The sequence below is a fragment of the Mya arenaria genome, chromosome 9, assembly GCF_026914265.1.
Source record: "Mya arenaria isolate MELC-2E11 chromosome 9, ASM2691426v1".
NCBI classification, from domain to species: Eukaryota; Metazoa; Mollusca; class Bivalvia; order Myida; family Myidae; genus Mya; species Mya arenaria.
Window position 1 is genome coordinate 5,105,708 of NC_069130.1, and position 27,594 is coordinate 5,133,301.

The 27,594-nt window shown below is 38.7% G+C and overlaps 1 protein-coding gene across 2 annotated transcripts; it reads right to left on the minus strand.

The window, feature by feature from the left end:
* Positions 1–10,919: 10,919 nt before the first annotated feature.
* Positions 10,920–27,258, minus strand: LOC128245672 (uncharacterized). Of its 2 annotated transcripts, none has more exons than XM_052963889.1 (5): positions 27,119–27,258; positions 22,869–23,252; positions 16,606–19,105; positions 14,069–14,258; positions 10,920–13,791 (listed from the first exon to the last, which is right to left on the minus strand). In XM_052963889.1, exons 3-5 carry the CDS (start codon positions 17,371–17,373, stop codon positions 11,153–11,155), a joined length of 3,597 nt encoding a protein of 1,198 aa, XP_052819849.1. In that variant the 5' UTR covers positions 17,374–19,105; positions 22,869–23,252; positions 27,119–27,258; the 3' UTR covers positions 10,920–11,152. The 2 variants fall into 2 exon arrangements, with proteins under 2 accessions (XP_052819849.1, XP_052819850.1); XM_052963890.1 differs by having other exon boundaries at positions 22,862–23,252.
* Positions 27,259–27,594: the final 336 nt, after the last annotated feature.

Consider the following 27,594-nt stretch of genomic DNA (forward strand, 5'->3'; position numbering starts at 1 on the left):
AGACTGGAGTTGACAAATCATCATGGAGCGATCCAGGATACTTAGTGTCGTAATTTCTTAACTCCATGCTCCGTAAATCTGCGCTGTCCAACGATGTCCGAAACGTGTCTGTGCCCGAATCCTCCACTAGAGATTCAAAATCGTCGACTGATTCATCGAAATCTTCCATCCACGGTTTTCGACGCGCTACCTCTTTGTATGGGCTGATAGTGACGCTACTTCCGGACCCGAGCTGGCGTTCTCGTCGTCAAGCGAGATATCGCCTTTGTACGGCTCGGCGTTCATAAAACTGTCGTTTTCTTGATCATCTTTACCACTACCAGCCTGCTTATAATTGTTTTGCTTTATACTATTTATACTTTTGAGCTCGTAACCCCTAGAATTGTCACTTTCCATTCTGACAATGTCTGTATTTGAGACACACCTTTCACTTGTATCTTTAACATTTGTAACCTCTGATTTTAGCACACTACTACCTGTGTATGGCAAGTTTTGATATGTAACGGTATGAACACTATTTGGGGTTGTTATACATGCATATGGGTGACCATCTTTTGTTTTCCTGTCTTCACTTTTCAAAATACGTCTATTCTTATCAAATATTGGAGTAATAAACACCTCATCGCTTGACTCAATGTCTTCTACACTGTTTTGGTGTCCGGATGTTCCCGTTTCCGGTGAAGGCTTTGGATTAAAACTTAACAACGCATGTGTCTGTGTTTCATATATCACCCGTCGAAAGCCAGACGGGTCCCTGTCTATAACAACAGTCTCGGGTTCATTACCAATTTCTTCAATCGAAATTGATTCGTTATCAAACTCATTTTACTCAGATCTTGAAAGGTCCCATACATTCCCCTGTTAACTTTTGCTAGTGTTTCACCAGAAGCTGGACTTTCTTTAAATGTCTTAAACTTAACACTGCCATCCCTCTCCATTCGTTCATCAAATTGTTCTGAAAGATTTACCTCATCAGTCTTTAAGACGTCATCAATATCTTCACAGCTGTATACGTTACGTGCAATACGTTGAATCGCTTATATATTGGTCGATCACATTGATTTGAAGTCTGTCTTATTTAGGCCTTAAGAGTCTAAATTCTATGAAGTATGTGGGTATTTTCCATAATACGGGTTCTGTTTAAAAGATTACAAATAACACAATATTTTAAATGCGAATTTCGTTTGGTTTCAAAACTGAGTCTTAATTTTATAAATGATCGACCAAAAGTAAATGTTTTGCATGATGATGTCAATGCTCATTCGTCAGTCAGAGCGCAAGTCAGCATCTATTTTGGCCTGATAGTAAAACAATGAAGAGGGTGTTGTTAACTATAAGATTCGAACCAATTATGAGTGTAGATATAATCTGTTTTTGACTACGCCACCGTGGTAGTCATGCATGAAATGCAGGCCCCTGTGAGATTTTCTTGAGAGAAAAAAACAAACAACGATATGACAATCTTAGGTAAGGTAAATCTTAATCCAAAACTGATTTCAATGACGACTTATTTGCAGCATTAAACAACAAATAGATGGAAACAGTATTTCAGAATCTAGACATGTTAAAAGGTCAAAATATATGGGTTTGGAGGGGATTCTTACCCGTACATATTTTACTGGTAAGGGCGATAACATGCTTGAATAAAAGGGCTTGCCAGGTTAGTAAACAAATATGATTTCAACCTTTATATACGTTAAAATTTATTTGGAGGTCTTTTTGAAAATCAAACGGTCTCATAGTAGCGCTAATAGTGAACGTATTGAATTGCCATATCCAAATAAGCAATAACCTACACTTCAGTTGTGAATATTTATTATTTGATTTTCAACACTTTCCATTAGCTCAAAATCACAAATTTGCGCGAGTTTCGATAAAAACACCCATAAAAGGCGAATGTTTTTGTCTGTTTCTCCAAACAAATATTCACCAGTGAAATATGGGGTCCAGGCACGAACCAATAGGCTATTGTTGTATTGATTTCATCAAGTCTTGCAAAAAGAACGCTTGCTCCTGAACGAAATAAAAATTTAATAAGCGGGTTGGCTTAGGGTGCGAAGAGAGTATAATATTGTTTAAGAAAAGTGATCAGACGATGCCATCAACTTCTGACGGCGAAAAATATTCAAAAGCTCAGAATTCATTGTTTTCAATCTCTCTTCAACTGGGGGTGTTATTATCGCGAATCTGTTATTTTTAGTTCTCGAAATAAAAGTTGTATGTATTGTTTTAGCCTTAGAGAAGAGACGGCGTGTCAAGCTTTATTCATAATAATAGAATCGTCAAATCCTATGACGTAAGTCTTGGCATATATGCTTTCAATTGCGCCGGCATTTGATCAGGCTAAATTAATTATCGTTTATACCTTTGACCGACTTAGAAAACACAGAACGAGAGTCCGATACAATAAATGATACAGGCTAGATAAGTTCATATATGGTCTTCGGCGGAAGTTATTTGGTCTTAAACAGCTCAGAAAATTTTGGTATTGGGTAAAGCAATTACAAGTCAGAGCATGACGTCATTCTGACTTCAAACTGTAAAGTTAAAGTGATGTTGAATTTCATTCTTAAAGCAAATGATATAAAACTTAGGTAGGTAGTCGACATTTTTTGGCTAGAAGACTCATTAAAGCTATTTAATAGGTATCTATATCTTTAGTTCTAATTGCATTAATGATGACCAATGAGTAAACATTTTTAATAACTTTGACCTAACCGAAAATTAAACCGTGTTCATACAATTGAATGCAGATAACGTGCAGAACACAATATATGAAAGAAACACGACGTAACCATACACCGACGGTATGCTTGGTAATGATATTTACAGTGAATGACAAATGATCCATGGCGAATGCCAAAGCTATGAAGATGGTCGAAAATTTACTCAAATCCCACGCGAATCGGAGTCGTTGTCGCCTGTCGGACACGCCACTGCCGCCGTGCAGTGTCAACTCCGGTTTGTCGGTGGGCAATCGAAAGCGGCCTGGTTCCTGGTACTCTTGGTCGGCGATGGCGGCCATGTGTTTGATAAGCACCATGGCGTGGATACAGCAGATGAGGGAGACGAGCATTGCCAATATAATAAGAACGATAAACAGCATGCAGTACCCGGTCCCCAGGGAGAAAGGAAGGAAGTGACAATTGCCGTTGTTGTTATAGTCGTCGTCTACAGCACCGATTAAAGGTAGAATACCGAATATGGCGGCGGACATCCAAACAAAGAATACAGTAAATTTTAAATATTTTGTCGACACATAACGTTTCTTCTGTGCTGAAAGTTTTAATAACGTTGACCAGTGAATGCTCATCACCAGTAAACTCAACACTTGAGCGATTCTAAATGTTAAAATTCCCACGTAAATCACAAACAAACGGACTCCACTGTAGTTCTCTGACGCCCTGGTACGCTGGAATCGGTAACGTAAGCACGACGTTCCCGATCATGGCGGAAACTACCGAGATGAGCGCAACGTCTGCTCCGTGAAAATACGGAAAGTAGTGCGATATGACAATGATGGCAAGAACATCTGTTACTACGTCCAGAGGGGAAACGACTAGCCACGTTACACCGTGACCGCTCTCAAGCATGTCTTCTTGCGCATAGCACGTGCTGTCGCTCGGGGCCACAGGTTACGTTACACTAGTTCTGCCATTGGCATTGCAACATGTCATCGGAAGATATATGCACTGTTGTTGCGAAGCGACGTTTAATAAAGCAATAACACATGCGTCGAAATATAGTGAGTATTTAACCAATATAAGCTTCCACTAAAGATGCATCGACGTGCACAATTTATGTAACAGACATGATAATTTCTCCTTTGATATTTATACTTTAGCATGGATATCTATGACGTATTTCACATGAAATAATGAAGTGAGTTTAACTCGATTTAACTATTCTCTGTGATGTGCCAGTATTTATAATCCGTGTATCTCTTTTACACTTTTCTTCATACTGTATTTTCTTTCATTAATGTTTTGTTTATTTATAACAACCTCACATGAAACTATTCTATAAGTGCCCTGACAAATATGCACTCCAACATGTTATTGTTAACAGTATCAATATCACTTCAAACTAGCCCCATACAATTTTCTCCTCCAATTCTGCCACTTAACAGTCGGACGCTGAGACAACTCGTCGAGTAAGTCACTAAAAACTATATTCAATACCATTAAAATCTCTATCCTAACCCCGGGGGACAGTAATCTGGCACAATACCAGCCACAAGTGATTCCAGGAGTTCACGACAATAGCCACCCTGCTCTGTCACAATTTCCCAATTACCCCGGCCACGCTAACACTGATTGACAAGTACCGTGTTGTTCATATTTTACTCCAGCTATTATCCCGTGACCACCAGGAACCGCGCTCCTCCGCCCAGGAAAGTAGTGCGGGGCTCGTTTTTCTCGCACAGTAATTAATAATCCATGTCATGTCTTCTTATGATTGGTTTCGATACCGTTTTCCTGGAATTACTGAAACGCTCACAGAAACAATGCCTCAGTAATCCATTTCATTATTTTGCATTCTGGTTGTGTATCCAGTTTCTCAATAAATGACATTTTTTTATAACACACGAGAAAATAACTAAGTAATTTTGGATTCTTTCTCTATGTGACCTTTAAAGTTAGCCACATATAGCCTGTTTCCACACCATCATCTTAACTTCTACTTGATAAGTATATGATTTTGAATCAATCATTAATTCTCCTTTTTTCATCTAAGAAATTTGAAACTAGATAGAGATTGTATTTCTAGCAACAACAGTTTTCCCGAGTATGTTCACCATTCTCAATTAAGGCACCGATTTTCAATTATCACCAGCGGCACGTGGCGTACGTGTGTAAGACTCTAGTGTCTCAAATGACAATATTATTCATTCCATTATTTAGCGGTCTCATATCCCGTATATATATTATGTTCTTAGAATAATCTGCTTTTCCTGAAAAACAATACAGATGCATTAAGTTGGCATTTCCGTGATGCATTGTCTAAGAGGAAAACGCATTTCAATTTTGAGATCGAAATGTTGTATCTGTTCCCTGTTTAATGTCACTTAAAGCTTCTTTTTTTAACCCACGACTTTATTTTTTAAAAAAACACGTGACGTGGCAAACTTTCTAAACGAGCTTGTATTTTACTATCATTCCGGAAAGACAACCTACAACGACTGATGTTGTTGTTTTAGAGTTATAAAGATCTGCCTGTGCACACAGGGGTTTCTCTCTCAAAAAAAAATCTTATATATATATTATATAGACAAGGGGTTGAACTCAAATTTTGCAATCCTGACGCAGGTTCGCAAACGGAAACAACGTAAGTAAATGTACCTTTTTCTTTTTTTTGTAAAAACCACCTCCGTAAACAGCCAGTCATCAGCCAATGAAATCGCTTGATACAACTGGAGTGTTGGAAATCAAAATGGCCGAGGAAAGACAAAAAGACACTCGATGTTTGTTTTTCGCCAATTATAGTGGTGTAAATCATTCAATTACAACGAACAAAGTGGTTGGTGTTCAAATTTATGATGCTTCATCGAAATGGATACATGTAATCGTACAACATTACACGCATCGTGATATTTACTGAGGTAATTTCATATATTGGATTTTTGCGAACGTGTGTCCAAATGCGATGATATATGGACTTTTACGGATAATTTAATACTCTGTTGATTTCGGTCTTTTAAAAGTCATTTGTATATTGACATTAGTCACTTTATTTACAACAAAAGCATTAATTTAACTGTAATACATTGTTTACTTCATTTTTTGGAGGATTGCAAAATTTGAGTTCAACCCCTTGTCTATATAATATATATATAAGATTTTTTTTTCGAGAGAAACCCCTGTGTGCTAAGGCATGACTATACCATTTCGTATATACAAGCAGACGCCTGCAGGCTGTAGATATTTGTGTCGATATGAACAACTCCAAACTTGTCATATACATATACTTGCCACTCCTTCCTGACGTTGACAGATATGACAAAGAATATAACAGAATCACCTAAATATCGGTAATTCCATGATCGCTTGACTCACAGACAACTTACTATTCACGGTGACCAACCGTCGACGTCAGGCAACGAAAAACAAGTAAGATCATGTGACAATTTGAGGGTCAGACATTATAAGCATCTATTCAAAATTTTATTTAGATCTACTTGTAGATTTACCATGGTATTCTGGATACCTGAACTCCCTCAAGCAGTTTAAAGGGTCAATATAAATTATTTACCAGTCAGAAACAGCTACACTTCTGCAGTGACAACATCTTAAAATAGATATTTTCAGTCTAAATTCATTGGGGCAGAGGGCGATGTGAAAAAGTTATATGGGTTGACTGCCTGTCTGCTCGGTCGTATGAAGGACAATCCACTTCCACCGCATACTGTTGATGTATCTCTTGCTAACGATATTTTGCAATTCTTGTTGACAACATTGCCCGGTTGAGAAATGACTGATAATAATCGGCACATATCTTCTCTGTATCATTAAACGGACCTCTAGCTGGCACAATTTTGACTGAGTTTACATCACTCTCAGAAAATTAGTAATGAAACGTATCCAAGGATCAAGATGAACAACTTGTGAGCTAGATGTTATTCCAACACCAAATTTGAAAGACAATTTTCATCTTTTTGTACCAGTGGGACAGAAACTGTAAATAGATCATTAGCATCTGGGGTGTTTCCAACAGAGTGGAAACGTGTCGTGAAAAAGCCTCTACTGAAGAAAAAAGGTCGCCCTCTAGAACTTAAATATTATCGGCCTGGTGTGTCAAACTTGTCGTTTTTATCAAAGATCCTTGAGAAATCTGCCTTGCAACAAATTACTCATCACATCGAAGTAAACAGTATCCGTCCGTCATATCAAAGCGTTTACAGAAAGGGTTATGGTGTAGAATCTGCAATGATGAAATTGTATTGTGTTTAATAACTTTAATTGGATGCCTCTGACAACAATAAAGTTACTTCCGTTGTTATGATTGACCTCAGTGCATCTTTTGATACAGTGGATATTCCAATTGTACTTCGAATTCTTCAGGAAGACTTTGGACTGGATAAATTCCTATTTAACTGAAAGGACCATGAATGTTATTGTTGAGAACGCATCTTCCAAGACAGAACAGCTGCAGTTCGGTGTACCACAGGGTCCTGTGCAGGCCCAGTTATATTTACCGTGTATCTTGCTGCTCTGAATAAAGTTGTACAAAAATACCCCGCTGGACTTTATGGGTATGCTGATAATCATAAAACTGCTGTCAGAATTCAAGCTTGAAATGCACAAAATGAGGCGAATGTTCTTAGACAATTAAATGAGTGCCTCAATGATATAATCTTGTGGATGACAAATTTTAAGTTGAACATGAGAATGTACAGCAGCATTAGGCAAGTGAACATGATAATGTACAGCAGCATTAGGCAAGTGAACATGATAATGTACAGCAGCATTAGAACGAATCATAACAAAACCATAATAATGTAATCTATTGAAGAATTTCATTAGAACAGCATAGATTGTCTGATACATATAGGCAATATCTATGGATCTAGTGAACTCATTTATATAGCCATTTGGCAAATGTAACTTGACAAATAAAATCCTCACAACATGCACTGTGACATTGTTTCAATATTTAATTTGTGGCCTTCGCGGTCCCCCTATTGATTACACATTGTCTATATTAGGTCTCTCAGCGCATTGGGTTGCCATGGAAATCCTACAGAACGCTAGAGACGTATTTTGGTGCACGCTGATCAACTTTGATCATCAACTACTTTATTAATATGTCATGTGTTGGTGATGTGTTACATCAACTTTCAAATAAATCTGTTACATTATATTTATATATTATTTGACAAAGAAATAACGACAGAAAGTACTATGAGCCTTTTGATAAAACTATATTTTTACGTAAACTTATGTGGTTTTTTTTTTTAATGTTAATTATTTTTATGGGGATTTTGTCTGTAAAGACAACAACTTTGCTTTCAAAAAATTAAACCATGTCCAACGTAACAGAAAATAAATAAAGACATTTTAATGCCATAAATATCATCCGTTAGAATGGCTATACACTGAATATACAAATATGTTTTTGCTTATCTGTTATAGGGTACTAGCTTTAGAAGTTTATCTTTCTCATTAAGTCTGAAGATATGAACAGTCCTTAAAGTAACCTAAAATAAAAGTACCAGCATAGATAGTAATACTCGTTCAGTGTTCAGCACCTCATATTGTAACAGTAACCATCAGTGATCTCAATTATCATGCGACTATTTACCTAGGTTAACACTTGACTCATAAGTGCTAATATACCACTGTTCAGTCTTTTATTAGAATCGTTTACCCCGTAAAGCCTCGAAACATAGTTTCCATATTGTCGCCAGAGGTTGCGCAACGAACAACTTTCCTATTTATAAAAGAAATGACCCTAGCATGGAAACTGCTGTTTTTCCAGTTCAAAAGAAATTTAAAGTTATACCAATGGTGACAATGTTGTTTAGGATGACAAATTATTCATTATAATTTCCATTTATTTCAAGGACAAACCGAGTGCATAAAAGCACCCTATTTCGAAAAAGTACGACATTGTATACAAAAAGTTTGTTATTGTACCTCACGTGACCCGCCCATGTTAAATTTTCATAAACCAATTATGAGCAATTTCATACTGCCACACACTTACAATACAGTTTTGACCAGTTGACATGATACTGTCACATAGCACATGCGCCTTAAAATAGACTATTTTGGATTCCCAAGTTTGAGTTGGAAAGCGCTTATTAAATGTCTTGTTATGTGCTAAGACATTAAAACAATGTAGGTGAATCATTAGAAAATATCATTTGCTGTATCAGTTATATGTATCATCGCCAATCCTCGTTACCGGCTACGCAGCGTACCCAAAGGTGTTTTTTTTCTATCGAGCCGGATACATAAGATTGGTATTTTTTTAGCATACCTTAAATTGCTTTTTTTATGAAATACATACATGTACGTCAAGAAGTTCATTCAATATGACGTCTTTTAAGGGTTAAGTTGTTTTGTTTTGAAACTCTTTGGTTTAGTTAATGTTAATTGAAATCATCTATTGAAATATCATAATTAAGCCTACATAAAGTGTACTGTATATGAAAAAATAAAAAGTATCGCGACACAGCTTATGAATCATCTAGCATGGAGGGTGCCAGAAAAAGTGTTTCAGCAAGGCTTAACTGACCAGAAATGACTATCTAGAAATGCCGAGTGCGAGAAAGAAATAACGACCGAGGGCACTTGTGTTGCCAGGTAACCAGGCTTGCCCGAGAGTCGGATTTATCCATCCGGACTCGACCTACATGATTGATATCTTTTCTAGCATACCTTAAATTACTTTTTTGTAAAACACACCACAGAAACACGCATTTTTCGCATTTTTCAACACTTCACGAAAAAGCGCGTGCGATGGTGTTTCCTGCCGTCATGACGCGCAGTAATTTTTAATCATTGCATACGTTCCTTCAATATAATGTCTTTAAAGAGTTATTTTGTTTTGTTTTGAAGTTAAATTATTTGCAAATTTATTGTTTAAGGAAATCATCTATTGAAATATCACAATTATGCTTAGTTAAAGTGTATACGAAAAGAAATGTGTGTGAATCATTTAGCATGAAGGTTGTCAAATAGAGTTTTCCATTTGGTGAGGAATTGTGATTGGTCGTTGGTAAGAGATTGTGATTGGTTGTCGGTAAGGAATTGTAATTGGTTGTCGGTAAAAGATTGTGATTGGTCGCTTGTGAAGATTTGTAACTGGTCGTTGGTAAGGTTTTTTGAGTTGTCGTTAGTAAAGTTATGTGAGAGGTCGCTGATGAAGTATTGTGATTGGCTGTTGATGAGATATTGTGATATATCGTTGATGAGGTATGCTGAATGCTTCTTGATGGTCGTTGGTATTCTGATTTCTTGTTCGTGGGGTGATGCGATTGCTTTTTGTGATCGGTTGTTGGTGAGTTATTTTGATTTGACGTCGTTGAGGTATTATGATTGCTTGTTATTGGTCGTTGGTGAGGTATTATGATTACTTGTTATTGGTCGTTAGTGAGGTATCATGATTGCTTGTTATTGGTCGTCGTTGAGGTATTATGATTGCTTGTTATTGGTCGTCTTTGAGGTATTATGATTGCTTGTTATTGGTCGTTGGTGAGGTATTATGATTACTTGTTATTGGTCGTTAGTGAGGTATCATGATTGCTTGTTATTGGTCGTCGTTGAGGTATCATGATTGCTTGTTATTGGTCGTCGTTGAGGTATTATGATTGTTTGTTATTGGTCGTTGGTGAGGTATAACAATTTGTCGTTTATGAAACTATTGTGATTGGTCGTTGGTGAAGTATTGTGATTGGTCGTTTGTGAAGACTTGTAACTGGTCGTTGGTAAATTTTTTTGAGTTGTCGTTGGTGAAGTAATGTGATGGTTCGTTGATGATATATTGTGATATATCGTTGATGAGGTATGCTGAATGCTTCTTGGTGGCCGTTGGTATTGTGATTTCTTGAGGTGATGCGATTGCTTTTTGATGAAGTATTTTGATCGGTTGTTGGTGTGTTATTTTGATTTGTCGTCGTTGAGGTATTATGATTGCTTCTTATTGGTCGTTGGTGAGGTATTACAATTAGACGTTTATGAACTATTGTGATTGCTTGTATGTGAGATACTGTGATTGGTCGTTCGTAAGGGATTGTGAATTGTCGTTGGTGAGGTATTGTGAAAGTTTTTTGATGAAATATCGTGATTGGTCGTTGTCAAAAATAAGCGTTTTAACACTATTGCATTTTTTTCATAGTCCGTAATTTCATGCTTGGTTTCAACTGGTGTTTTTCAATACTAACAAATGTGTTTCTCATGGTTTAATTTCCAAACTATAAGACTGGTAATAAACATAAAAGACATTCAAATTCCTTCCAAATTGCTAAGAAACTACCTTAATTAATATTAGTAAATTCTTTAAAAAGGAGTATTTTATCGTGTTTTTGGCTGCATCACATTCATGATAGTTGCACGTCAATACATATAATGTCTAATGAACATTGATTTACGGTCAGGCCATTCAGTCAACAAATAAACTGCGTGATAATTATCATTTAGATAATATCTCAGAAGTAAGCGGGTTTAAAGTCCGGCCGCTGCATCTCAAAAGAGTGGCCTCGCCTCGGTAGCCTGCGAGTGGGAACTGGTGACGACCTCTCAAGGGACCGAACTCGGAGCGGCAATGGGCGGCCGCCGGACCGGATGGCTGCCAGTGCTGGATGTACAGGTTTTCTGGTGTCAGCGCTTGGCACAACGGTTGTCGTTGAGTCGTCTGGGTATTGTTTATCTTGTCCTGACTCTGAGTCAGAAATTTTATTGGCACTTGCTTGAATATCATACTGCAATGGAGTTGTAATATCAGTCATAAACCCACCGGCATCCCCGAAGTCATTGGGAAAAGTTCGCTCCGAGGGTATTTTAGGCGTACTGGTAACACTGCGTGTGAGCGACTGGTCAGCACTAAAGTCAGATTCAAATGACCAGTTTCCACGGTTAAAAGCCGTTGTTTCCTCAGGCCAAGGGCTGACCACGTGACTCCGTGACATAACTTTCTGATGGCCGGAGGAGTCGCTTGCATTCCCTTTCTCTAGTCCGGATGTGAATCCAGAATCGCCGTAGTCTGCGTCCGTTGTTACGATCAAAGGGACGCGTGGATGATCCGGTTTCCGCTGTAATGTGTTTGATTTAGAACTAACTGGGCTACTAGAAAATGGATTGTCACTGAGGCTGGTACAACTGGACGTTCGGGAATCTGATTTAGAACTCCTTGATATCACAGCACGAGTCTTAAATTCATCATGGTCGGACCCGTTCTCCAAAAACGGGTTTGAACCGGAACTAGTCAGGTCCTCTGGTTCCTCTTTGATGGATTCAAAACACAGCCCCATCCCACCATACACCATGGTGCCGGTGTTTACATGTAAATCTAGGGCTTCTTCGAATCCTCTGTCCGTCTCCTCGTCAAATAAAGACGAGACTGGAGTTGACAAATCATCATGGAGCGATCCAGGATACTTAGTGTCGTAATTTCTTAACTCCATGCTCCGTAAATCTGCGCTGTCCAACGATGTCCGAAACGTGTCTGTGTCCGAATCCTCCACTAGAGGTTCAAAATCCTCGACCGGTTCATCGAAATCTTCCATCCACGGTTTCCGACGCGCTGCCTCTTTGTATGGGCTGATAGTGACGCTACTTCCGGACCCCGAGCTGGCGTTCTCGTCGTCAAGGGAGATATCGCCTTTGTACGGCTGGGCGTTCATAAAACTGCCGCTTTCTTGGTCATCTTTACCACTTCCAGCCTGCTTATAATTGTCTTTCTTTATACTATTTATATTTTTGAGCTCGGAAGCCCTAGAATTGTCACTATCCATTCTGACAATGTCTGTACTTGAGACACGCATTTCACTTGTATCTTTAACATTTGTTACCTCTGATTTTAGCACACTACTACCTGTGTATGGCAAGTTTTGATATGTAACGGTATGGACACTGTTTGGGGTTGTTATACATGCATAGGGGTGACCATCTTTTGTATTACTGTCTCTACTTCTCAAAATACGTCTATTCTTATCAAATATTGGAGTAATAAACACCTCATCGCTTGATTCAGTGTCTTCTACACTATTTTGGTGTTCGGATGTTCTCGTTTCCTGTGAAGGCTTCGGTTTAAAACTTAACAACGCATGTGTCTGTGTTTCATATATCACCTGTGGAAAGCCGGACGGGTCCCTGTCTATAACAACAGTCTCGGGTACATTACCAATTTCATCAATCGAAATTGATTCGTTATCAAACTCGATCTCTTCTTCGTTTTTTAAATCCATTTTACTCAGATCTTGAAAGGTCCCATACATTCCCTTGTTAACTTTTGCTCCTTTTTCACCAGAAGCTGGACTTCCTTTAAATGTCTTAAACTTAACACTGCCATTCCTCTCCATTCGTTCATCAAATTGTTCTGAAAGATTTACCTCATCAGTCTTTAAGACGTCATCAATATCTTCACAGCTGTATCTTTCTCCATTGTCGCTCTCGAACGACTGCGCGTGCGCGTTAGCCATCTTTCGGTGTGGCAGGCTGTCTGTCAGAAAGTCCGGGTGGTAATCACTGGACATGTAGAAATGGAGGGAATTTCCGCTTACATTTGATTTCATTCCCCTACGAATGGCAGTTTTTGTTGTAACAGTTTCATCCGACGGCGATTTGTCATTGGCCTCGTAACCCTCGTTTATGAATATCGGTGGTAAATGTTTTTTACGTACAATTTTTGGATTGTCTTTTGAAGCGCTTGAAACAGATCTCCGCACGTCCCCCTTGTTTCTGTCATTGTTTGAGGAGGGACGGATTTCTATGTCAGAGTTGTAGCCCCGGAAACTACCGTGTACTTGAGCAGACAAGTCGCCAACATCAATGGGACGCTCATCGTATAAGGAGGGTGGACGTTCTATGTGAACATCGCTCGTGATGACACCATTTACGGGCGTGGTAGAGAGTGAAGTCATACCGGTTGCGTCCCGCGTAACCGTCATCGGAGACTCTCGGCCATGCCCGTTTATGTGAAGCTGGGCGCGGACTAGCACTTCCGATTTGGTTGATCGGAGGGTGCCGGAGATGCTGCGTCCGGCGGCGGAAGCAGGTCTAGAGGAAGGCAATGAGAGCCGGCCCCGCTCTCGGGAGATGTAGGACTGGAGGATACAGGCTATTGGCTCTGGAAGTGTTTGATAAAATATTACAAAACTTTTACTTTATTATCATGGATAAACACCAATTTGGTATTCAGTAGGGAATAAACAAAGACAAATATAAGAAATGAACAAAACAGTAGCAACGGCTAGATAGTGAAACTGTCGTAAGATTATATCAGTAATTATGCTAGATACCATTTTATGCCTGAAAGCCGTTTGTTATATAATGAATTACTTTGGTATCGAAATTTCATTCATCCCTAATACTGGCACAAAGGAACAAAGGTCTCAACTACTTACCGAATTCCTCGGCGTTCTTGTCCCTCAGCACGTGCACGCGCCACTGGTATGCGAGCGCATGCCGGTAGCGGTTGCTTAGCAACCAGAGCACGTGCGGTAAAAGGAGAGCCTGCGCGCCGGTAAGATAAAGGGAGACGACTTCCAACAGCGCTGTGTCGGCCTTACTGAAGAGCTGTATACCCTGTATGACCTGAAATACAGCCGGAAATAGATTCATGCTCCCGGAAGTATTGAGTTTTAACCCCTTTGCTATGTTTTGCCCCCCACCCATCTGGGGCATATATGAGTCTTTAGAGAGTGGGTGGCTTCAGGCAGGCGGTTGATGTTTAAAAGGCCTGATGAGACCGCAACCTAAGCAATGGACTTGGTCGGATTTTATCTTAAATGATTTCCAATGCTGGGAACATCCCGCCCCCCAAGTCCCCAGAGTGGTTGTTACGGACCCAAGGAATCTTGATTAGGCGCATGTTATCGTTAAAATGCAAATATGCATTGCAATTTCAATTTCAGAAAGCTCAATCATGACACGTCAACACTGAAATATATAAATATTTCATAAACTTGAGGTGCGGTTCAAACAGAGAGAGAATTCACAATAATGATAAAATGGTTGAAATCATTCTTAACCAATCAGATGGCAGTAGTTTTCAAAACATGCGAATATTAAATTCCATATTGATCGATGTTTAACATGCAGTACATACTGGCTGAATCGCTTATATATTGGTCTATCACATTAATTTGAAGTCTGACTAATTAAGGACGTAGACGTCTAAATTCTATGAAGTATGTGGGTATTTGCAATAATACGGGTTCTGTTTTATATATTAGAAATTACACAATCTTTAAGTGCAAAATTCGTTTCCTTTAAAACTGACTCTTAAATCTGATCCACCAATTTGTTTTTGCAAGTTGTGCATGTAGGTGCCAGTGATCGCCCATTAGTCAAAGAGTGCAAGTCAACATCTATTTGGCCTGATAATGAAGCAATGAAGATGGTGTTGTTAGTCTTAAGATTCTTAGTAATTTTGGTAGTAGTCAATATCTGTTTTAATGAATGTACAATATCTCTCCATGAGAACAGCCAAGCCACAGTGGATGGTGTGTATGAAATGCAAGACCTTGTGAGATTTTCTTGAGAGAGAAAAAAGCACGAACAAACAACGATGTCACAATCTCAAACGCGGTGAGGTTAATCTTAGTCCAAAACTGATTTAAATGACAACTTATTTCAGCTTAAAAAATATACAAAGAAGAAAACAATATTTCAAAAATCTTGACATGTTGAAAGGTCAAAATGTAGAGGTTTGTAAGGGATTCGTACCCGTACATATTCCAGCGGTAGAGGCAATAACATTCTCGTATAAAAGGGGCTTGTCTGGTCAGTAAACAAATATGAAATTAAGCAATATATACGTTAAAATTAATTTGGAGGTCTTTGTGGCAATTAAACGTTCGCACAGAAGCGCTAAGATTGAACGCATTGAATTGACATATCCAAATAAGGAATCGTCTACACTTAATTTGTGAAATATTCATTATTTGAATTTCAACACTTTTCATTATCCCAAAATCAAAAATTTGCGCGAGCTTCGATAAAAACACCCATAAAAGGCGAATGTTTTTGTCTGTTTCCCCAAACATATATTCACCAGTGATATATGGGGTCCAGGCACGAACCAATGGGCTATTGTTGTATTGATTTCATCAAGTCTTGCAAAATGAACGCTCGAGAACGGAACGAAAATATAATACGCGGCTTTAGGATGAGGAGAGCCTTTAATATTAAGAAAAGTGAACAGACGATGCCATCAATTTTAAGTTTCTGACGGCGAAAAAAATGAGAAAAACTGTCTTCATTTTTTTGCAATCTCCACTAATATCATTGGGGGTGTTATAATGGCGTTTTTTGCTTCTCGAAATAAAAAAGCATGCGTAACGTTATAGCCTTAAAGCAGAGACGGCGTGTCCAGCTTTTTTAATAACTCCTAACCAATAAGGCCTTTGACGTTATTTTTAGCATACATGCCTTCAATGACGTCGGCATTTGATCATGCTATATAAATTATTCAATTATATCCTTGATCGACTTAAACACAGACAGAGAGATCGTTACAATAAATAATACGATCAGTCTAGATATTTAACGTATGATCTTCGTCGGAAGTTGTTTGATCTTAAAACAGCTCAGAATATTGATATGAGGTAGAACATTTGTCAAAGCATGACGTCATTCTGACGCCAAAGTGTAATATTGAAATGACGGAAAATTTTATTCAAGCAGCAAACGGTATAAATCGTTGACCACATATTTTGGCTAGTAGACTCATTAAAACGATTTGATTAGTTAGTTTAGTTATAAATGTATGAATATTGAACAATCAGTTTACATTTTAATAACTTTGGCCTAACCGTAAATTAAACAATGTTTTATACCACTGAATGCGGATAATTTGCAAAACACAATTTATGTCAACGTAAAACTAACTTTGCAAACTAGACCATACACCGACAAGGTGCTAGGTAATGACACTCACCGTAAAAGGCAAGTGATCCATAGCGAATGCCAAAGCTATGAAGATGGTCGAAAATTTACTCAGATCCCAAGCAAATTGGAGTCGCTGCTGCCTGTCGGACACGCCACTTCCGCCGTGGAGTGTCACTTCCGGTTTGTCGGTGGGCAACCGAAAGCGGCCTGGTTCCTGGTATTTCTGGTCGGCGATGGCGGCCATGTGTTTGATGAGCACCATGGCGTCAATACAGCAGATGAGGGAGACGAGCATTGCCAATAAAATAAGAACGATAAACAGCATGCAGTACCCGGTCCCCAGGGAGAAAGGAAGGAAGTGGCAATTGCCGTTGTTGTTATAAGTGTCGTCTACAGCACCGATTAAAGGTAGAATCCCGAATATGGCGGCGGACATCCACACAAAGAATACAGTAAATTTTAAATATTTTGTCGACACATAACGTTTCTTCTGTGCTGAAAGTTTTAATAACGTTGACCAGTGAATGCTCATCACCAGTAAACTCAACACTTGAGCGATTCTGAATGTAATAACTCCCCACGTAAATCCATCACAAACATACGGACTCCACTGTAGTGTTCTGACGCCCAGGTACGCTGGAATCGGTAACGTAAGCACGACGTTCCCGATCATGGCGGAAACTACCGAGATGAGCGCGACGTCTGTTCCGTGAAAATACGGAAAGTAGTGCGATATGACGATGATGGCAAGAACATCTGTAACCACGGCTAGAGGGGAAACGACTAGCCACGTGACACCGTGACCGCTCTCCAGCATGTCTGCGCGCGCATAGCACGTTCTGGCCTTCTTGTCGCTCGGGGCCGCCAGTTACGTTACACTAGTTCTGCCATTGGCATTGCAACATGTCATCGGAAGATATATGCAATGTTGTTGCGAAGCGACGTTTAATAAAGCAATAACACATGCGTTGAAATATAGTGAGTATTTAACCAATATGAGGTTCCACTAAAGATGCATCGACGTGCACAATTTATATAACTGACATGATAATGTCTCCTTTGATATTTAGACTTTAGCATGGATATATATGACGTATTTCACATGAAATAATAATGAAGTGGTTTCAAATCGATTTAACTATTCTCTGTGATGTGCCAGGATTTATAATCCGCGTATCTCTTTTACACTTGTCTTCAAACTGTATTTTCTTTCATTAATATTTTGTTTATTTATAACAACCTCAAATGAAAAGATTCAATAAGATTGCTGACCAAATGCTCTCCATATTGTCCTTACCGTATCAATATAACTTCAAACTGGCCCCAAACAATTTTCTCCCCCAATTCCTCCACTTAACAGTCGGGCGCTGAGACAACTGGTCACTAAAAACTATGTTCAGTAGCATTAAAATCTCTATCCTAACCCCGGGGGACAGTAATCTGGCACAATGACAGCCACAAGTGATTCCAGGAGTTCACGACAATAGCCACCCTGCTCTGTCACAATTTCCCAATTACCCTGGCCACGCTAACACTGATTGACAATTCTCATGTTGTTCATATTTCACTCCAGCTATTATCCCGTGACCACCAGGAACCGCGCTCCTCCGCCCAGGAAAGAAGTGCGGGACTCGTTTTTTTCGCACAGTAATTAATACTCTATGTCATGTCTTCTTATGATTGATTTCGATACCGTTTTCCTGGAATTACACAAACGCTCACAGAAACAACGCCTCAGTAATCCATTTCATTATTTTGCATTCTGGTAGTGTATCCACATTCTCAATATTTTTTATAACACACGAGAAAATAACTCAGTAATTTTGATTTGTTTTTCTCTATGTGACCTTTAAATTTAGCCACATGTAGCCTGTTTTCACACGATTCATTAGTTCATCTTAACTTCTAATTGATATGAAAATGATTCAGTTTTCCCCGAGTATGTTCACCATTCTCAATTAAGGCACCGATATTCAATTATCACCAGCGACACGTGGCGTTCGTGTGTAAGACTCTAGTGTCTCAAAAGACAATACATTTATTCCATTATTTTGCGGTCCCATATCCCGTATATATGTTGTCGTTTTGTAATCTAGAAAGACACTGGATATTTCCATTCAAGTAAAATCGACTGTGTTAATTGTTTTCCCCGACGTCCTTGTATTTACCGAGCTGGTGAAATATTGAACTCGCTCGTTTATTTCGTCACAGATGCGAGCCTGTAACATCCCATCAAGTCTAGCAGTAGTCTTTACGTGCTCGCCAAAATCGAAATTAAAAGACAGAGTAAATCGTGTTTGTCTTCATGTTTTAACAGTCCATAAAAGTCTAGCCCCCGTCCTGAGAAACTTTAATGATGTTCCGCACTAAATGTAAGAAAATTGTCCTGACGTGTGATTTAAGGATTTTAGATCCAGACATCCGTGTCTGTGGTTATCAACGTCAAGCTGTGTCTAGCTGCTGGAGTCTGGGCGTTCACTCTAGGAGGGAAACATTTCGTGCCCATGGAGTGATGTGCCAGGAGATGCGCTTAGAATAATCGGCTTTTCCTGAAAAACAATACAGATGCATTAAGTTGGCAGTTCCATGATACATTGTCTAAGTGGAAAACGCATTTCAACTCTGTTTTATCTGTTTCCTGTTTAATGTCACTTGAAGCTTTTTCTCTTTCCACCCGCGATTTTATCTAAGACAATCATGTGACGTGGCAAACATTCGAAACGAGCCTTGTATTTACACTATCATTCCGGAAAGACAAACTACAACGACTGATGTCGTTGTTATAGAGTTTGTGAAGGTCTGCCCGCGATAAGGGATGACTATACCAGAACAGTTCTTATATACTAGCAGGCCCCAGGAGACAGAAGTCATTTGTGTCGATATAAACAAGTCCAAACATGTCATATACATATACTTGCCACTCATTTCTGGCGTTGACAGATATGACAAAGAATACAACGAAATCACCTAAATACCGGTAATTCCATGATCGCTTGACTCACAGACAACTTACTATTTACGGCGACTAACCGTCGACGTCAGGCCAAGAAAAACAAGTGAGTTCATGTGACAATTTGTGGCTCAGACATGATAAGCATCAATTCAAGATTTAATTTAGATCTACTCGTATATTCAATAACGACCAAGAACGTGACTCAATCGGAAAACAGTGTCTAACAACAAGCCTTTATACCTAGGCAAGTGAACACGAGTACGTATAGCAGCATTATACAAAAATATGCGTAAGTATAGCAGGCAAGTGAGTATAAATACGAATAGCAGTATTAGGCAAGTGAACACGAGTACGTGAAGCGGCATTATGAGTATGTATAGCAGCATTAGGCAAGTGAACTTGAGTACGTGTATCACCATTAGTCAATTGGACTTGAGTACGTGAAGCAGCATTTGAAAAGTGAACTTGATTACGTATATCAGCATTAGGCAAGTGGACACCATTACGTATAGAGGCTTTAGGCAAGTGAACATGAGTACGTATGGAGGCATTAGCCAAGTGAACTTGAGTACGTATAGCAACATAAGGCAAGTGAACTTGAGTACGTATAGCAACATAAGGCAAGTGAACTTGAGTACGTATAGCAACATAAGGCAAGTGAACTTGAGTACGTATAGCAACATAAGGCAAGTGAACTTGAGTACGTATAGCAACATAAGGCAAGTGAACATGAGTACGTATAGCAACATAAGGCAAGTGAACTTGAGTACGTATAGCAACATAAGGCAAGTGAACTTGAGTACGTATAGCAGCATAAGGCAAGTGAACTTGAGTACGTATAGCAGCATAAGGCAAGTGAACTTGAGTACGTATAGCAACATAAGGCAAGTGAACTTGAGTACGTATAGCAACATAAGGCAATTGAACTTGAGTAAGTAAAGCATCATAAGGCAAGTGAGTTTGTGTACGTATAGCAACATAAGGCAATTGAACTTGAGTAAGTAAAGCATCATAAGGCAAGTGAGTTTGTGTACGTATAGCAACATAAGGCAAGTGAACTTTAGTACATACATGTATAGCAATAATAGGCAAGTGAACTTGAGTACGTATAACAGCATAAGGCAAGTGAGCTTGAGTAAGTATAGCAGCATAAGGCAAGTGAACTTGAGTACGTATAGCAACATAAGGCAAGTGAACATGAGTACGTATAGCAACATAAGGCAAGTGAGCTTGAGTAAGTATAGCAACATAAGGCAAGTGAACTTGAGTACGTATAGCAATCTTAGGCAAGTGAACTTGAGTACGTATAGCAATCTTTGGCAAGTGAAATTGAGTACGTATAGCAGCATTAGGCAAGTGAACACTAGTACGTGAAGCAGAATTAGGCAAGTGAACTTGAGTACGTATGGCAGCATTAGGCATGTGAACATGAGTACGTATGGCAGCATTAGGCAAGTGAACATGAGTACGTAGAGTAGTATTAGGCAAGTTAACATGAGTACGTATAGCAGCTTTAGGCAAGTGAACATGAGTACGTAGAGCAGTATTAGGCAAGTTAACATGAGTACGTATAGCAGCTTTAGGCAAGTGAACACGAGTACGTATAGCAGCTTTAGGCAAGTGAACATGAGTACGTAGAGCAGTATTAGGCAAGTGAACACGAGTACGTATAGCAGCTTTAGGCAAGTGAACACGAGTACGTATATCAGTATTAGGCAAGTGAACATGAGTATGTATAGCAGCATTAGACAAGTGAACTTGGGAACTTAGAGAAGCATTAGGCAAGTTAACAGGAGTACGTAGAACAGCATTACGCAAGTTAACTTGAGTGCGTGTAGCAGCATTAGGCAAGTGAACATGAGTACGTAAAGCAGCATTAGGCAAGTGAACATGAGTGCGTGTAGCAGCATAAGGCAAGTTAACATGAGTGCGTATAGCAGTATTAGGCATGTTAACATGAGAATGTTCAGCAGCATTAGTAAGAATCAGAATAAAAAACATAATAATATAATCTATTGAAGAGTTTCATTAAAACAGCATAAATTGTCTGATACATATAGGCAATGTCTGTGGATCTTGTGAATGCAAGTATATGGGCATGTGGCTTGTGTAACTTGCCAAATAAAATCCTCACCACATGCACTGTGACATTGTTTCAATATTTAATTTGCGGCCTTCGCGGTCCCCCTATTGATCACGCCTTGTTAATATTAGGTCTCTCGGCGCAAAGGGTTGCCATGGAAATCCTACAGAACGCTAGAGACGGATTTCGGTGCACGCTGATCCGCTTTGAACCTCAGCTACTCATGTCATGTGTTGGTGATGTGTTGAATCAACTTTCAAATAAATTTGTTTCACTATATTAATATGTTATTTGTCAAAGAAATAACGACAGAAAGTACTATGAGCCTTTTGATAAAACTATATTTTTTACGTTTACTAATGTGTTTTTTTTTAATATTTATTATTTTTATGCCGATTTTGTCTGTAAAGACAACAACTTTGCTTTCAAGAAATTAAACCATGTCCAACGTAACAGAATATAAATAAAAACATTTTATTGCCATAAATACCGTCAGTTAGAATGGCTGTACACTGAATATACAAATACATTCTTGCTTATCTGTTATAGGGAGCTAGCTTTAGTAGTTTATCTTTCTCGTCTGAAGATGTGAACAGTCCTTAAAGTAACCCACAATAAAAAATACTAGCATTGATAGGCATACTCGTTCAGTGTTCAGCACCTCATATTGTAACAGTAAACATATCTTAGTTATCATGCGACTATTTATCATGGTAAACACTTGACTCTGGAGTGCTAATATACAGCTGTTCAGTCTTTTATTAGCATCGTTTTCTCCTTAAAGCTTCGAAACATTGTTTCTTAGTGTCGTTTGTCATGCTGAGAGATGTCAGTACTTACAACTTGCAGAAAGTATCGATTTTTGAGAAGTTGCGCAAAGAACAACTTTCGTAATTCTATAAGAAATGAATCTGGCATGCAAACTGTGTTGTTTTTTCCAGTTCTGTAGAAACTTTGAGTTACAGCAAATATGACAATGTTATTTCGGATGACAAATTATTCATTATAAATTCCATTTCTTTCAATGGCAAACCGAATGTAGTTACAAATTAACACACCCTATTTTGACATAGTATGAAATTGAATACAAATAGTTTATGCTATTGCCTGACATTTGTGACTTTCATCGTGGTATGATTTGAATGGGGTTTTTTTTCTAAACTGATTGGAAAAATATATCTTGAAAATCTTGAATGAAGTCAGAACGAAGTCGATTTACAACTGAGATGACAAAACATACAATGTTAAAACCATAAAAAACACACTCACATCTCACCTTCTAACATGTTATCGTCCCTTGATCTGTTTAATTACAGCCGTTGTTTTATCGCACGTGTATCGTTACAGCCAGGTCGCCAGATAAGGCCAATAATCGAAGACCGTCGTGAATTATTCACGGGCACTCTAATTCAACTAGTGCTCGTGTAATTTCATTAAGCCTCCCCTATGGGACCCGGGAGTCGTGTGGTGTCCGTATGCGCTTCTCCACCCGCTACGAAGCTCCGCACGTGTTCACGCGTCGCCCTAGGCAACCAGACCACCGAATACACGCGGGATCTGCCTTTGCGCGGCTACAAGTATTTTGTTGGTGACTCGTCGGTTTATAATGTCGGCTTACAGGCAGTGTCGGCCATGTGCGCCATGGAATAGTTTAGATCTTCTGAAAACATATATACAAATGTAGCAAGTAACGACATATATTCACATTAGCAGTAGCAGTTTCTCTTGAAGCCTTCGTTCGTGACAAAACCAATTTACGGTCTCATGCAGCTGTAATGTAATAAAAATAAGTTATACTTTGGTGCAGTAGTGAGTTGTAGTTGTTCAGAGGGTTTTATTATGCAATAACACATAATTTAATCAAGACCTTTGTTCAGGTATATGAGCTGGATTACATTAATGACAATCCGCACGACAAGGACTTTACCACACAAGTATATCTGTTTTCGATATAGTCTTAGTATCCCTTATGAGTTTCGGAAATAGGCTTTAAACCCAACTGGTATGTATTCAGCATCGTTTTTGGTCAAGGATTCAAAACCCCGAGCGCGGAGCTTCAAATTACGGGGATCGCTCCATCGCGAACTCTAGGATCAAGTTCTTACCTGGGACAGCTTTTTAATAAAAGGGCCGCTTTATCACGAATTCTAGGATCGAGTTTACACATAGGACACATTTTAAACAGCGGGGGGCCCTTATCACGAATTCTAGGATCGAGTTTACACATAGGACACATTTTAAACAGCAGGGGTCGCTTTATCACGAATTCTAGGATCGAGTTTACACATAGGACACATTTTAAACAGCGGGGGCCGCTTTATCACGAATTCTAGGATCGAGTTTATACATAGGACACATTTTAAACAGCGGGGGCCGCTTTATCACGAATTCTAGGATCGAGTTTACACATAGGACACATTTTAAACAGCGGAGCCGCTTTATCACAAATTCTAGGATCGAGTTTATACCTAGGACACATTTTAAACAGCGGGGGCCGCTTTATCACGAATTCTAGGATCGAGTTTATACATAGGACACATTTTAAACAGCGGGGGCCGCTTTATCACGAATTCTAGGATCGAGTTTATACATAGGACACATTTTAAACAGCGGGGGCCGCTTTATCACGAATTCTAGGATCGAGTTTATACATAGGACACATTTTAAACAGCGGGGGCCGCTTTATCACGAATTCTAGGATCGAGTTTACACATAGGACACATTTTAAACAGCGGAGCCGCTTTATCACGAATTCTAGGATCGAGTTTACACATAGGACACATTTTAAACAGCGGGGGCCGCTTTATCACGAATTCTAGGATCGAGTTTATACAAAGGACACATTTTAAACAGCGGGGCCGCTTCATCACGAATCCTAGAATTGAGTTTATACAAAGGAGACATTTTAAACAGCGGTGGCCGCTTTATCAGGAATTCTGGGATCGAGTGTATACATAGGACACATTTTACACAGCGGGGGGCGCTCTATCAGGAATCCTGGGATCGAGTTTATACATAGGACACGTTTTAAACAGCGGGGGGCGCTCTATCAGGAATCCTAGGATCGAGTTTACACATAGGACACATTTTAAACAGCGGGGGCCGCTCTATCAGGAATCCTAGGATCGAGTTTACACATAGGACACATTTTAAACAGCGGGGGCCGCTTTATCGGGAATCCTAGGATCGAGTTTATACATAGGACACATTTTAAACAGCGGGGGCCGCTTATCAGGAATCCTAGGATCGAGTTTATATATAGGACACATTTTAAACAGCGGGGGCATCGAGTTTATACATAGGACATATTTTAAACAGCGGGGGCCGCTTTATCACGAATCCTAGGATCGAGTATATACAAAGGAGACATTTTAAACAATAGGTCCGCTAAATCAGGAATCTTAGGATCGAGTTTCACATAGGACACATTTTAAACAGTGGGAGCCGCTTTATCAAGAATCCTTGGATCGAGTTCATACATAGGAGACATTCTTAATAATAGGTCCGCTTTATCAGGAATCCTGGGATAAAGTTTATAAAAAGGAGATATTTTAAACAGCAGGTGCCGCCTTATCAAGAATCGTAGGCTCGAGTTTATAACTACGACATGTTTTCCTAGGATGAAGTTCATTTATAGGAGACATTATAAACAGCAGCCTTATCAATATCGAGATTATTCAGAGGAGATATTTTAACCAGAAGTTCTGGAGGCCGTTTCAACACGAATCATGGGAGATGATTTTTTCGACAATGCAGTGTTATGTTCTTATCTCTTATACCGTTACGAAATCGACCATAGGAAACGGCTCCCTGTGTACCGATTAAAATGAGCGTTCTGTGGTAATGTTGAATTAATGTGCTTTAAAATCAATTATGAATTATTTTCATATAGCTTCATTCAATTGGTCCTCGGTGTGTTTTAATGGACCGTGAAACATGTATGTGCAAAACGATGCCATTGGCATACACCAAACAACATGTAACAACAGATACATGTACGCATTTCGACGCAATTATGTAAATCCAACCGCTACTTACACTTTTAAGCAAAAAAAGACCATCGAGTGTCATATTATTTGATAAATATTAACAACTGAGCTATAATTTGGAGAAAGAAGTCGATGTCTTACCCTAAACGTGAACGAGTCGAGGATAATTCGCATATTTATCCTGTAAGAATTTAAAAAAAAAATCAACTGCCTTAAAACCTGTCCGACCATACTAATGTAAAGTATTAGTAATCTCGAAGTCTTTGTTTAGAAGTGCTAACGTGTTCATATCAGAATCAGAAATCTGTTTCAAATCAAAATTGTCGAAAAATAGCCTTTTAACTTTGAAATTACTGAATCGGAAAATTCGACATCGATAAAATGTTTAATCTGTTCTGAACGTTTTTTGTTTGTTTTTGTTTTTGTCAAAACTGTGAATGGAAAACGGTTAGACAATGCATTAAGTGTTTGTAAAGTTTTCAGCTTAAATTTAACAAAACAATATATGTTGGTATCTAAAACAGAACTAACGAATTTATTGAGGCCCCCAGAAAAAAACATTTTAGTACATTACATGGTCGCATATAAGTACTCAGGCAACAATATTATAAATGATATTAATGATTTCTCGCATGTAACACATGGTTTAATTGAGACAGATGAAGGATTCCCGCAGTGGTTAGACCCATAAATGACACTAATTGTATTGAATCGCCTTTATTTCAGGCAATTTGTTACAATAGCAACGCTAGCAATATTGGAGAAACGTTTGCTTTCGTGTAATAGCATCTTCTGTCGCTAGGTATTACTATGACGCTTCAATACCACTGTCAGAAATGATAAATCAAGTCAAGCTGGTTATAACCAGAAACATTATAAATAATTATATACTCTTTTTAATGGAACATGGAACGCCTTTTAACATGAAGAATTACCACACACACAGAAAATTTAAACAATTTCTAGTCCGAAATGGTGCTTTTGGGGCGTATTTTATTACTTTTCTTCTCCTTCATTGAAAAAAGAAATATAATGATATAATAGTGGACTATTTAAGTGAGCCCCCCCCCCCCCCGGAATCCGCTAGTGCACACTATCAGCTACTTATCAACTGTCAATTACGTAATAAATAAATAAAGAGTTTACATGGATTTTCCCATTTCCTTGGCAACTAGCAGGCTGTAAAACATATTTATCAGAATATTTAGCCGCTTACCATGCTAATGCTATATATAACTATAATTCTATCTTAACCAAAGATTTTGAGCGCTAGTTTACCCTTTTTATCAATTTTATTTACCTAATAAATTTTAACTATAAAAAGAAATCGAAATTCTCCATGCGACTCTGAAAGGTATTACATAATGTTTGACATTTAAATTATTGGACTTGTTGTTCTCAGCATCGATACTGCTACCAACAAATTGGCATTATATAAAATAGAATACCAGTATGACTTCATGTATTAGAATATTGTAAAGTTATATAGGAGAGACTGACTAATGTGAACAAAAATACAATAACAAAGGTGACATACCGTGGACAATGGAAGCCGGTAGCATCCACATGTATCACAGATAATCAACTTCCTGTGTCTCGGCACACACATCTGTTTTACCTGGCCAATCCAATACTACATGTAGCGCCGACAGAATCCATTCATCAAATACCGCCATCGATTTTAGCGCTGGGCAGGTGCGCGCGCAGTGAACACTAATACTGCCAATTATGGTAGCCTGCGATAGAGTTAAATAATTCATATGTACTGTCATTCGTATGCTTTATGTCGAACGGAACACAAGAAAGATGGTCGGCGATATATTATCTAGAACATCTCTGTGTCATGTTGCTTTCAAGTTAAAATCAACAGCAAGCACACGAAACTTAATAAGTACATCATAAATGTTGTTGTTGGGGTTTTTTCTTCAAATATTTCACATTTTTATCATCAGTTCAAATTTAAAAAGAAAATTGTTTATGGTTACCAGACAACGAAATTTAAAAAATCCAATG

Bases quoted from the DNA above. Each gene is read 5' to 3' on its own strand.
- LOC128245672 (XM_052963889.1), bottom strand. From the start codon at position 17,373: ATGCTGGAGAGCGGTCACGGTGTCACGTGGCTAGTCGTTTCCCCTCTA. The intron at 14,259-16,605 runs GTGAGTGTCATT...GCTGTATTTCAG, and splicing joins TGGATCACTTGCCTTTTACG to GTCATACAGGGTATACAGCT. The intron at 13,792-14,068 runs GTAAGTAGTTGA...AAACACTTCCAG, and splicing joins CAAGAACGCCGAGGAATTCG to AGCCAATAGCCTGTATCCTC.